Source organism: Schistocerca americana, chromosome 5, assembly GCF_021461395.2.
Source record: "Schistocerca americana isolate TAMUIC-IGC-003095 chromosome 5, iqSchAmer2.1, whole genome shotgun sequence".
NCBI lineage: Eukaryota > Metazoa > Arthropoda > Insecta > Orthoptera > Acrididae > Schistocerca > Schistocerca americana.
In genome coordinates this window covers 332364122-332377855 of record NC_060123.1, presented here as the reverse complement: position 1 = coordinate 332377855, position 13734 = coordinate 332364122, and the positions used below count along the sequence as shown (strand labels likewise).

Here is a 13734-nt window from a genome sequence, read left to right as displayed (position 1 = left end):
GGGCGAGGATGTGAAACACATGTATATTTTCGGTGACTATTCACGTATCTACTAAGGTGAAACCAGGCCTCATCAGCGAAGAAGACGAAGCCACTACTGCGATTTCATGGCTGTCAACAAATGACAAAAGATGCTTTTCTTTATCCGGCGCCTTCAGTTCCTGCCCACTGTGAACATGATATGCACGAAACTTTAACATCTTTATAGGATTCTGAGGACTTACTATACGAAACCTAAGATTGGACAGATAACCTGAAACTTTCTGAAGGCGAGCGCAGCCTCACATCCATCACCTCAGCTTCTCTAGTATCCGTCACAGTAGGCTTTCTCCATGTTCCCGTATTTCTGATACTCTTTCCCGGAAACCTGTGATTAATCGCGCTATTGTTGATTTTTTGGGCACTGTGGTATCTGGACATTACCTACGAAATACCTCTACAACAAGCGCATACGAATGACTATTCATCAATGCAACTACGTGTAGCTGCTCCTGGGGAAACGACATTTTAACAGGCTAATTGCTTAAAAATACTATAGACATAATGGGTCTTCTACCCCCTTACGTTAGTATAGTCGTGTTTTGTTGGTAATATCTGTGGTGCTATCTTGCGGTGACTCATCGAACGACTGCAGTACAGCTCCTACTTGCAGACACTTTTCTTATCTTGTGCTCGACTTTTAGATCGCACTGTATGACCCATACCTCAAAATTTACATCATTCAAAGACAGATGGTACATACGAATACCTTCCCTTAGTTTAACCTTATGAGTACCAATGGCATTTCATTAATTTTTACGGTTCCGTATGACAATCGATAAAACACAATCCTTATTGAATTACTCTGTCGTTCGTCTGTCTCTAGGACTGCTAGAAAACCTTCTCGTTAGGAAGTGGTAGACGTGTCAAATTGAAACTTATCTCACATATTAAGGTCTACGGTCCCTTGGTGCTGTAAAAATTGAAGCTTCTGTGCTGATGCAATCAAAAGATATGGCCATTTACATCATATATTTTGATACTCGCAAACTCACGCATCAAAACCTATAGGTTACTCATCAAAACCTATAGGTTACCTCCCGTTGAACTAGAATCACAGAATTCGGTAAGAAGCAAGGTTTCACAATACAACCAAAGTAAAAAACCCGAAACCTGTAAATTTGTAATATTATCACACAACAAAGAAAAGTTTGTCATCTCTTATCTGACGGTGACTGTATGTCAGTTTGTTAAGATCCCCGACTATCAGGAAGGGGTTGCGTATCACGTTGAGATTTACATCACATACTAAGGTCTATCGTTGCTTAGCGGTATAAAAAATTGAAGCTTCGAAGTCAGTGCAGTCAAGAGATACGACCTTTTATGACACATATTTTGATACTCGCAAACCCGCTCATAAAATCTATAGGGTGCTTCCCGTTGGATTAGAATCATGAATTTTGACAAGAAGCAAGGTTTCACAGAACAGCAAGTGGAATAATCCAAATACTGTAAATATGTAACTATATCACTCGAATTTTTTTCATTTATTATCGCACTGTTTGTCTGTCCTTCTACTAAGACCCCTCTTTGTCAGGAATGGGTAGACGTATATTTTGCCGACATCGACGACAGGCAAAAACCGTCGTGTTTCTCGATTCCCGGGATGGGTGAACTATCTACATACATAACTAGCTCTGTATGGCACCCTCTATAGAAACCGTTCGCTGACTTGCTGCTGTCATACAGCGGCCATGAAACCCAAGCACTGACTGGCTGTTGCATCATCGCATTTACCGATTTTTTTTAATTTTTTTTTTTAAAGCACCATTGACTTTCGTATAACTCACTCATGCTAGTGCAAGACAGACATTTAGCGGTAAACTTGGATATTTCTACGAATGTAGTGCATTGTAGCAGCCAAAGCAACAGTCGGCGCCGAGATTGTGCCACGTGATTGTAGGGGATGGTGTGGTTTCTTCTTGCGATCAGATCGTTGACATTGAAAGTAGGTATACCTCAAGTTACTGTAACGTAAATTTGAGTTTCTCCCAGCGTTGTTGTGAGTGGTTTCGAATTTATCCAATGGAGCCGCATGTATTTTTTATATAAATGTATTAAATGTTAGGGAAATATTTGCTTATTATTTAGGGCTATAATGTGTTTTAGGCATTTTGAGTTCATGGAACTTTCGAGATACGGGACTGTCTCCAGGAAAAATGCAGAATGGCTTTCAAACACATCTCGTAAAGTGGGTGGTTTAAAACTAGATGTTCCACTGGTTCCAAAGAGAAAACACAGCTCGAAAAAATGGATTCTCTACTTTTGTCAATTTTTTCCTGTATTCGTTGCTTTCTGTGATAATAAAAGTTAATTTTGTGAAACATTTAAAAATTGTATTCCAAAATGAAACCACCTCCTTCAAATAAATGAGTCGTTAATTTTTGGCACTTTCGTCTTGTAATTGCTGCTTACTATGACGATAATGGTCAACTTTGCGAAAAAAATTGTTTTTCGGAGGGCTGATTGACGACTTTCCCATGGAAGGGCCTCCGGCCACAGAGTTAAACAAGGTAAACTTTGCCATCTCTTGGAAACAAGCAAACCCCACACGATGAGGTGAACACTTCGATACAGGTAAAAGGTGTCCGTAGCATCATACACTTCTTCTGCAACACACGATGAGGTATAGAATTCTGAAACAGAATTCTCTCTCTGATCCACCTTTTGAATGAAAACATCGCATAAACATTGCAGCAGGATCTGGATCATGTTTTAAGCTTTTATAACAACTCAAAGCTACCTTCGATAACATTTATCATACCTGAATGGTATCGATGTGGATCCTACTAACAAAGGTTTCATTTTTAAAGCTTGTCAGCTCTACATTACGTATTTTTAATGTCTTCCTTCGTCACTTGACTTGGTGTTGTACAGAAGCTGATTTCTGCATTTAATTTTCATTCTATCCATCACTCCTCATCTTTGATACTTAAAGATTATATACAATATTAGTTCGATGCATTACAGGCGTAAAATGAAGCACACCTCATTACATGAAAGTCAGTTCAAGTATTTTCATTAACGTAGAAATAGTGTAAAACAGTTTCAGTAATATGCGATTTTTAGCCCTGGACAGTTCAGTACTACACCACACGGCGATTGGGTGTGAAATTCCGGATATATTTATGTTGCTAAAAAGCAGAAAGGAAGCATTTAATATGCATGGCAGTATATTTTGGCAGAATCCGAAAAATATATTTGCGATGCAGTAACGGCAAAAGCCTAAGGGATTTCGTTGAGTTGCATGTATGACAGAGCGTAGAGTTTCCTTTGTTAGAAATATGGTTAGGTTAGGTTGTTACTGTGAATGATTACATCCAAAAAACGTTTTCGGTCAATATTCTCTCAAAATACGTGTTATTTTTATTCAAATAAGAGGTTAAACATCATTAAATATCAAGACATCGGCTCTGATTATGTATATTACGTGAGTGTGAACTCACGTTGCTAGTGCCTTTGTGTACTTTTTGCTACAAATGGGTTAGTTAGTAACTATCGAAACGTGTTTACAACCTTCAAGTAACAATGGAAAGCAATTATGTGAAGCCTGATATTGGAAACCTTTCAAACTATCACACATTTATGACTTAAGCAGCACCGTTTGGCAATGAAGTCAGCCTACGTTTCTCTACACAATACTACAAAATTTAGGCACTGTGTGTCTGTTGTTTGGCGTGGCCACGTGGTTAACGCGCGGGAACGCGATCTGAAAGACTACGGGTTCATGCATGGGTGGATGAAAATTTTTTTTTTTTCCTCTTCATATATGCAACGCGTTCTGAGACATTGTTATTCGTGTAAGTTAAGATTTTTCTACAATATTCGTTATTACTTACATGTAAGAGAGCACTTCCTCATTAATGATATAGTGATTTCTGTGTGTTTAAAATACGAAATATGAAATTGTTGTGAGTGAAACAACCGACAGCGACCTTTACATTTTTTCTTGTCAGAAATAATTCACCATTATTTCCCAATATGTAGCGACTTCCGAGTATGCGGTTAGACAGGAATCTAAGAGCACAACTTAAATTACTGGGAATGTAACTAGCAGCAGTCATCTTCATAATCTTGCTTGTCACAAGTCTTTATCTGCGATCGAATGGTTCAAATGGCTCTGAGCACTATGGGACTTAAACTTCTGAGGTCATCAGTCCCCCAGAACTTAGAACTACTTAAACCTAACTAACCTAAGGACATCACACACATCCATTCCCGAGGCAGGATTCGAACCTGCGACCGCAGCGGTCGCGCGGTTCCTGACTGTAGCACCTAGAGCCTTTCGGCCACACTGGCCATATGCGATTAAATCCTCAACCACAGCAGACAGAGATGAAAGATCTCTGCCGTAATATTGTTAGACTGAAGCGCCATATACCAAACATTTTCATTCATGAGATGCATGTTACAAACATCGGCGAACTGCATTTTTTTTTCCAGTTTTGTTTTTAAGAACCAAATCGTTGACTCATCATATAGGGAAGTGGGCTACTTAATCATTTGTATCTCTAGGAGCGTGTTATAACCACATTCTGTTTATCTTCTTATTCTTTGAAACTCTCAGAATCAATTTTTCGGTTGTTTTTATAGATGTACTGGTACATTCCTAACTCATTTTCCGAAACGTAAAATTCAAATGACGATGTCAGTGTGAATGAGAATAAGATGACGTAATGCGGCATTTACGACAATCTGCAGAATACAGTCAAATATCCTACCGAGATTATGCATGCATGGAAACATGCTGTCAGAGAAACTGTAAAAATTTTTATGCATTTCAGCTGAGAATCATGGAAATGGATATTCTGTGCCTGATACTGTTAAAGAGGAGGCAAGAGCCATGAAGGCGGGCACGTCAGCTCGATGGAATGTGGCGACATGCGTTATGGCAACGTAACGCAATTTTCGGTACTTGGAAGAATAGCGCGCCTGTGTCGTCTGCTAGCCGCTTTGTGTTCTGCTTTTGATTGGCTTGCGCGACGCGAACCGACAACAGCGCTTTGGTTCTCTAGACCCGAACGGTATCGCTACCGAAATGCATACTGAATAACGCAGGGACCCCAATTTGAGTACTAGACCATTGCCGGCCATGTGGCCGTGAGGTTCTAGGCGCTACGGTCGCAGGTTCGCATTCTGCCTCAGGCATGGATTTGCGTGATGTCCTTAGGTTAGTAAGGTTTAATTAGTTTTAAGCTCTAGGCTTCTGATGACCTCAGAAGTTAAGTCGCATAGTGCTCAGAGCCATTTACTAGACGATTCGGTGCTATTGAGTACCGAAACGATCGGCACACGGGCGGAAAGATACAGAATAGGCACCCATGTAGCGGCGTCAGAGGCCTCGCTGGTGAGAGGATGCCGTCAGGGGTGTCTGCCACGGTCAGCTGTCCTGGCAGTGGGTCAGGTGCGAGGCGCGTTGGAGCGCAGGTTTCGAACCTAAGACCTATAAGACCCGCTGGAGACTCCAAGAGACTGGACGAAGTCAGCCTAGTGCTCGTCTGCTCATGGTGACTCCAGCTCGAGCCTCAGAATCATCGAGTCTAGCAGCGGTACATAGACCGGCTCCTAGTAAATGATGAGACTTCATGTAAACAAAGCTTTTTGGCCCATACGAGACCGTCGACTGACGTAAGTATGTCTCGACGTCGGCAGTAGTCGAAGACAAGACGCTGCTAGGTCAGTGCGACGTTTATTTATGGCAGATTTGCCCGGCAATTTTGTGACCAGTGCTCCGGATTCCATCAGCTAGGACACCGAGGCAGCGTAACATCAGGCGACGGCATGAGGTAATCCAGCTCACCACTGCGACAGACGAGTGTTCTGCACCATGGAATCTCAGCCACAGTCCAGCCCTGGTAGCACGGTTCCACAGTTGGTGAAATCTTCTCGAAAGCAGTGAAAAAACTGCGGTATATGATTACGAATAGTAGATGCAGCCTGATGTGCCATATTTCACATGTCTCCATACCGAGAGAGGCACCACAGTGATAAAATCCTGGACTGGCATTCAGGAGGGCAGTGGTTCAAATCCTCCTCCGATACTCCAGATTTATGATTTCCACAATTTCACTTAATTGTTTAAGGCGAATTCTTGAATGGTTCCCTTGTAATGGATATGGGCAATTTCCCAATCCTTTCCTTCCTTTCCCAGATCTGGTCTTACCATCGACGGAACATTAAATCCCAACCTTCCTTCCTTAAAAATTATTCCAGTCCATTGTGGCAGGGTTGTACAGTTACCACTTTCGATTTATTTCAGAATAAAAGCGATCTTTGTTGCAAAAGTATTTAATGTCAATGAAACATGTCATTAACATTAAATAATTCCGCAACGAAGACAGTTTTTACTGTGAAATTTTCCTTCCTTCTTCTTTACCATTTCCAAAGAATTTGTGACGAGAAAACGTTTATTATAATCCGATGGAAAGCTCACACCAGCTGTAGATAAGTGTTCTGAAAAGCTTCCAAAGTCGCACTTCGAGAGTCAAAGTTATTCAGTAGAAAAAGTTAGACAAAGCCATTTACCTGAAAGTGTATATCGATAAATTGGACACTTTCGACCTAAATCATAAACAGGCTTCCTCTGTCAAGCAAGGTAGTGTGCATGGTTAATGTGATTTGCACATACTGTAGAAGTACAATAAACAAATATTTCCCAGGGGTGACCTGATCGATGCGTGGCCCGCTCTCAATGGGGCGGGCCGCGAACTCGTGTGTGGATCATCGCATCGTGGCTTGCAACCTCTCCTTCAGAACTGTCGTAGTGGGTCCTCAGCTGCTCCAAAATGCAAACCCTCTTCGTTTGGATCTGTGGCCAAACCCTGTGCAGGTTATATTATCCATTACCAATTATTATTTATTGTCAGTTATCAGTTACTCGCAATATATTACCATGAAATCATGAAACCATGAAACCATGAAACGTCAACAGATTTTAACTACTGAACTACAAGGATTGGATCTTTAACAGTGCGAACTATTAATTTATAACTGATACAGAATATGTAAATACAGCATTTATAATCGCAAAACAATTGCTGATCATTTTGGAATGAAACGGCGACGATTTCATTAGAAACCACCCATCAATTTACAGGGAAATGCTGTGGCACATACAGCGCAAGCTGTGACTGATTCATTCTATTGACTATCCAGTATACTCCTTAGATATAAGTCCTTGTGACTTTGACCTGATTCTTAAAATAAATGTGGCAGTTCGTGACGTTCGCTTCAGAACTGTTACAGAGAGACTTTCGTTGGGCAATGGACCGCTCCATTCCAACTATCAACACATTTGGTGCTGCTATTCCCGTCGTTATGGTCACAGTGAATTTTTCCAAATGGTGAGCCTCCCAAGTTTATAGGCTGTCAAGTAGCTATTTTTCCACTAAGAACCCAATCACAATTAAGTATTTATATTCAAGAGAAAAATCCTTAAATGGTATATACCAGACGGTTGAAACCTATTCAAAGATTTGTCACTATTTCACGGTTGCAACAGTTAACTAAAAAAAACAGTAAATATAGAAATTTTTGGATACCTCGATGAAATGAATGAGAACGGACAAATAAAAAAATATTCCTATAGTTCTCGAAAAGGAAGCAAGCGATGGTATAAATAACACAAATAAAAAACCAAATGGGAGCAAAAGGAACAACATAGGCACAACACACATATGAAAAAGAAACTGTTAACATGGAGGAAGCCAATGACACTAATAAGGAGAGAAATAAAAAACGAAGTGAAAAGACATATCATGAGTTTATCGGATACAACAGATGCAAACACGTTTTACAACTAAGTAGTTCACTTTAGAACACTATCAAGAGAAAAAAACTAAGGCATACATGTACATAGAAAAGATAACGCCAACGTGGACGACGCTGACAATATCATCAGTCACAAAAGTAAGAAGCGGAATGAAAAGAAATATCATAAATGTATCAGACTCAACAAGTAGAAATTCTTTTAGAACTAAGATCTAGAATTTAGAAGGCTACCAAGGAAGGAAAAGCAAAGAACTACGTCCACATGGAGATAATATGTCAACTTGGAGGAGAAGATTAAGGTGCAGTGAAAATAAAGAAATAAAAGTTAAATTGTTATGTGATCCCACTTCATCATTGTGGAAATAATAAAATAAATTAAGACATTCCTAAACTATGTCTTTGAGTCAGTTGGAGACAATAGTGATCTCTGCCTAACTATCTCTAATACTTTTTTCTGATACTAACGTCTCAAGCGCATCAGATAATCATTTTCACTCACTGAGCGACAATACATGTTTCTGAGAGAGTTTCACGCCACAATCGCTACTGTTATTTAGCATACAACACGCAAATATGAGTGATGTTATCCACAGCTACGCGTTTTGGGGGTGAAGCTTCCATCATCTGTTTAGCTGCGTTCAATCTTTCAAACACTCATTTAAAGCACAAAATAATCATGAAATAACTTTGGACATAAACTCCGCCTTACTTAAGCATCTGTAGCAGCTAAACACGTATACGAGACACGCCACCGGGTAAAAGGTATTGAAGAAGATCTTGAAGTGGTGCACGAAGCGAAGAAAGGTAGGAAGTTTGACCAGCTAGAGGAACTAGAAATATCAGTTCAGCGAGATGGATGTACAAACGGGAGAGAGCAATAACAGATTCTTCAACGAGGTCACATTTTGTGCAATTTGACATAACAGATACACATTAACAGTTCGCAAAGAGAACTACTGTAAGCTTGTTTTCCCATGTCCCCTATGATATCTACGGAATACAATGAAAAGATTGGTGAGAGTGTGCAGTCATTTGCAGCCGTCTACTTGTCCACACAACAGGCCAGTATATGGGAAGACTGCTGGTTTGACATTTAGAAGGTACGATCGGTGTTAGCACTATTGAAGAAGAGCATTTTTGTGAACGGGTAGTCTTATGAATAAGCAAAACAGAGAATGAGATGTTGCCGATTGCAAAGTAAGACGAGGACTTTTTTTATTGTACTTCGTCACTATTTTGTGCTTGTATTTAAAGGGTTGAAAGCAAGTAGCCAGATGATGGGACCTTTACTCCCTTATCACATATCTATGGACAATATTGCTCACATTAGTGTGATATATGCTAATGACAACTATTATCTTTACAGCCGCTCCGTCCAAACCTTGGTATGGATAATGAGAGGCCATAGTGTTGCAAATCGACAAGTGGATAATAGTCTACCCCCGTTAGTTCAGTGGTCGGTTCGATTCCCGGTTGGGGCAGGAGAACTTCTGCGCTTAGGGACTGGGTGATGTGTTGTCCTTATCATCATTTCATCCCTATCTCCGACGCGCAAGTCGTTCAGTGTGGCGTCGAATGCAATAAGTACTTGCCCTCGGCGGCCAAACTTCCCCGAATGGAGGACTCCCGGCCCACAATGCTGTACGCTCATTTCCATTTTGTCAGTGGATAATAGTTTGATGTCGTTGAGTCTAGTTGTTTATGAATATACATGGTTCTATCAGGAAACAAATTTTTTAACAAATAAAGAATGAAACTATAGTGCACTGTGAGATGAAGAAATGACAGTAACTGCACTTCTTGTTATAGAAATCCGGAACAAATGACAGATGTACTTCAGGGTGCAGTTTTGGTCACTAAAAAGTCTACATTTCTGGTTTAGAATTTCTGAATGAATTTCTCTGAGACTATTTCACGTCATTCCATTTCATTTAGTGTATCACCATTGATTTTATCATGTTAAATGATTCGGTTTCATTCAGTTAATCAGTATGAAGTGTTTCTTTTTATTTTAACGCAAGACATTTTCATACAGTTTTTGTAAAATAATGATAACAAGAAGAAAAGTGGAGTGACTCACCAATGCAAATGCGTGGCCCTTCGCCAAAGGGTATATAGCAGTAGGGGTGCCTGGATGCCTTCTGCTCCTCGGAAAAGTGCTCCGGGTCGAATTTCTCGGGGTTTCGAAAGAACTTCCTGTCATAATGGAGTCCCATGACTGGAATAATCACCTTAGTTCCTTTCTCCAAGACACAGTCATATCCTGGCAGCTTATAATCCTGCACCACCTCGCGATTCAGAACTGAAACGGGTGGATACATACGAAGGGTCTCTGGAAAAAAAAAACGGTGGACAGATGTTAATGGAAGTGTTTTAATAAGTATTCGACGGTTGCGCTCTTTCTGAAATTTTGAATCTCCCATTATTGATAGCCGTTAATTTGCACTCTGAAAACAATTTAAGATAATGTATGAACGTAATGGTCTCAGAAGAGGATTTGTCATTAACTAATTCCTAAACCATTTGGTCTATGGCCAGCATTCTGGTGTAACAGGTGTTCGCTTCGCTATGAACAGTAAGGTAGGTAATAGGGTAGGATATTGTGATCGACAGTGTCCGAATTATTCTTCCTGAAAATAAAACAACACCAACCGTACTGGTTTTCATGTGCACATCACAAGACTATGATGAATAATAAGGGTCAATATATCTGAAATAGTGGAGTTGATGAAATATGTTAACAGGATGAAAGTTTGATATCCTTGGTGATTGGGATGCTATTGTATAGAAGAGAATGGAAGGTAAGATTACTGGAGAATAGAATACAATCCATCAGCAGCACTCTGTGCGTTTATAATCGAAATAAAATCCGTTATACTCGTGAGAGAAAATAAAACTTATGCTACTCGTAACATCTTTTCACAGACTTTCCCTATGTTCCTTTAGCTTCTGGAGCCAAGAGTTCGTAAATCATAAATATTTAATCTGTATACTGAAATAAACTCTGCTGTTTCTTTCATACATAGCAACAGTTCCTTGCTTTTGGATAATTAATAACACAGCAGAGTATAAAATTCCGTAACAGATCTTCTAGGACCCCAAAATGTTGTGGTTAGTTCTTAAGGCACTGATAAAGCAGACCTTGTTATGCTGAATGCCTGATATCGTGAGTACAGTAAAGTTTTGAATAAATGAGCAAACAAGAAAGGTAATATATGTGTGTGTGAGAGAGATTTATGTTATTACAGAATTTCGTAATAATAGTTAGGGAAGGATCATGAGTCTTCTTGGATCTATAAGGAGAGAGGCACTGTTTCTAAGAATGCCTCAGGACGTTCCTTCCAGATAAGATTTGTGGACTTTTCGCTTCCTTATGTCTGAGAATGTTAATGTTTTTATCTGTTCCACAGTTTTGGATAGTTCCTATAAAGTGTTCTGATTTTTACTGGCAGTGTACATAGTTTTTATTGTAAATACTATATGTTCATAAATATAGGAAGTAACACTATTGTATATGGCTGTCATTAAATACCAGCTTTATTACGGATAATGGCATCATAATTAAACGAATATGTGTCTGACCTAGTGTTTACTAATTTGCGTTCTCTTCTCTTAATGACTCTTATGTGTGCAGGACCACATTTTACTTATTATGATATATGAAAAAAAGTCAACCCATTCAACATACCATTTACCACCTTTTCCATGTATGGCATTTTGGTCATTATATCTTCATATGTCACATCACCCTTGGTCTTTTTCATTATGTCATCAACTTCTTCTTGCAGTTTCTTCTGGATATCCAGATGTTTAGAAAGCTCATACAGGCAGAAGCTTACGGTGGTGGAAGAGGTCTCGAACCCAGCGAGGAAGAACACCCACGCCTGCGCTGCCACCTCCTTATTCGTCAGGGTCTTACTTATCTCTGCCAGGTGCAAATTATGTTTGTAAACATGCTGTTACTTTCGTTGTAAAGCAAATCAGCTTAATGTTACGAACTCTCACAGTTACCATGAGAAAATGGTTTCTAAGAATTCTTCATCGTTTACAGTTAGTGAGTGAAAGGTGCCCTTACAAAATGCAGTTACTTTTCAAGAACTGTAATAGCAACAATAATTATATAAAAAGTGCCTATAACTGGATATCTTGTCTAATGTGTTAGTTTCACAAAATTCATTTAACTGAAAACTTCTAAGATGAGAGCAAAATGTTCGCAGTTTTACGATAAGAAATGTGGCATGTATTGGTCTTTGGTTATCGACAATATTAATTATCATGCCAGTAAATGAGACCTTACTTGCAAATGATTTGGATGAGAGCAGACTAACGGTGTCTTACTACAAAATATCTAAGATTTACAGGGTAAACAACGTTCTAAATCTACAATTAAATAGTTTTTAAAAAATCATATAATTTGAGAAACATGACTTACGTTCAGTACTCTTCTCCCCAGTGATTGTGAAGCTGTCATCAACATATCCATTGTTCTTCAACTGAATCATCAACTGCATGAAGTCCTTCCTAATGATGCCTGTCTTCTCTCGGTGTTTGACTGTGTCATCTACAACGCGCGTGAAGTACTCTGCGATATCCTTCGGTGTGAAGGGCAAAGGCAGCAGGGTGCGCAGTTTGGGATTAGAGAATCCCAGAGACAGAGTCAGGTAAGAACGCAGGGATGTCTTGAAGAAGCGCCGCCCCCACTGCCGGAACTCCGCCTCGGGGTTGTGCTGACTGTCGACATCAATGCCGAAGGCGCAGGAGGCAATGACGTCAGTAGAGTAGCGGGCGATCAGCTCTCGGACTTCCACATCTCTGCCCGAGGGTATGACGTCAGCGAGAATGCGCGCGCAGTCGCGCACTATGCCGAACATGGCGCGCATTTTTCCCGACGTGAACGTGGGCGTCAGCTTCTGGCGCAGAGATTTCCACTTTGTTCCTCCGAGGAAGAAGAGGTGTGCCGACAAGTGGTCTGTCTCCTCATCTACATAGATGCCCCGGTCAGGAAAGTAGTTGAAATCCCTCACCATGATCATTTTGATCAGTTCTGGATCCCGCACAACGAGAAGAGGGTTATTTAATGAGTAAATACCGACGACAGCTTTGCCTTCTGTTTTAAAGTACACGTCTTTCATATCTTCGCCCGGGCATTTCCTCATTAGTACTGCGTTCCAACCATTTCCCAGTGGGAAAGACGGCTCCAGATATGGCAGACCTTTCTTCTTCCAGTAGGTGTAATTTATTTTAAATGTAACGTATATTATCACGAAACACGTTGACAGTAGAGCCAACAGTTCCGTCACCCACGAATCGAAGTAGAAGGCCATCTTGTTTCCTAGGTGAAAAATAGAAAGAACTGAAGATTAGTGTTTTAACTTGTAACTTGTTACATGCTTTGCTGCTTTGTCGAAGCCCTCGACAGCCACAGTACAGTAACAACAGTGGACTTGATTGGAACACACAAACAGAACGAAAGACAAGTGTTGGCTTCTGCCATACAACAGAACTATCTATTTCAGAACTGTAGAAGATATGTGATTCCACTGTAAATTCTGGGTTACAAACATCGTAACAGAAATACAAAGCTAATTCCTATGAAATTCTCTCTTCTTTTCCACCTAATGTCACCTGGATAAAATGAACTGTTCTAACACTAGTCGAGAGATAACTGTCGAAGACAGTTTGTTGAGGAGATACACTCACATGATGATGCAGTAGGCGATGCAGATCCAGTGTACCATTTTCCGTCTTGATTGTGGCAAGAGATTTGTAGAGAAGTACGAGATTCTTAAACAGGTGTACTTGCCCCATGAGACAGAATAAAACATTAGGAACAGTGCCAATTCTTCAGCAAAACTGCTTCGAACTAGTCCTTCGTATATTTCTCAATATAAATTTTAGACAATTATATCATTTATCGCTATTTATG

The 13734-nt window shown here is 40.1% G+C and overlaps 1 protein-coding gene across 2 annotated transcripts in view; it reads right to left on the bottom strand.

Moving 5' to 3' along the window:
- LOC124616148 (cytochrome P450 6k1-like) overlaps positions 1 to 13136 on the bottom strand; it is a 77431-nt gene extending 64295 nt beyond the window's left edge. For both annotated transcript variants that reach the window (XM_047144425.1, XM_047144424.1), the window contains exons 1-3: positions 12241 to 13136; positions 11497 to 11733; positions 9889 to 10140 (exon numbers count right to left, since the gene is read on the bottom strand). In XM_047144425.1, the coding sequence (XP_047000381.1) occupies positions 9889 to 10140; positions 11497 to 11733; positions 12241 to 13132 (1381 nt within the window). In that variant the 5' untranslated portion in view covers positions 13133 to 13136. The remainder of the gene's footprint in view (positions 1 to 9888; positions 10141 to 11496; positions 11734 to 12240) is intronic.
- Between the last annotated feature and the right edge of the window lie 598 nt (positions 13137 to 13734).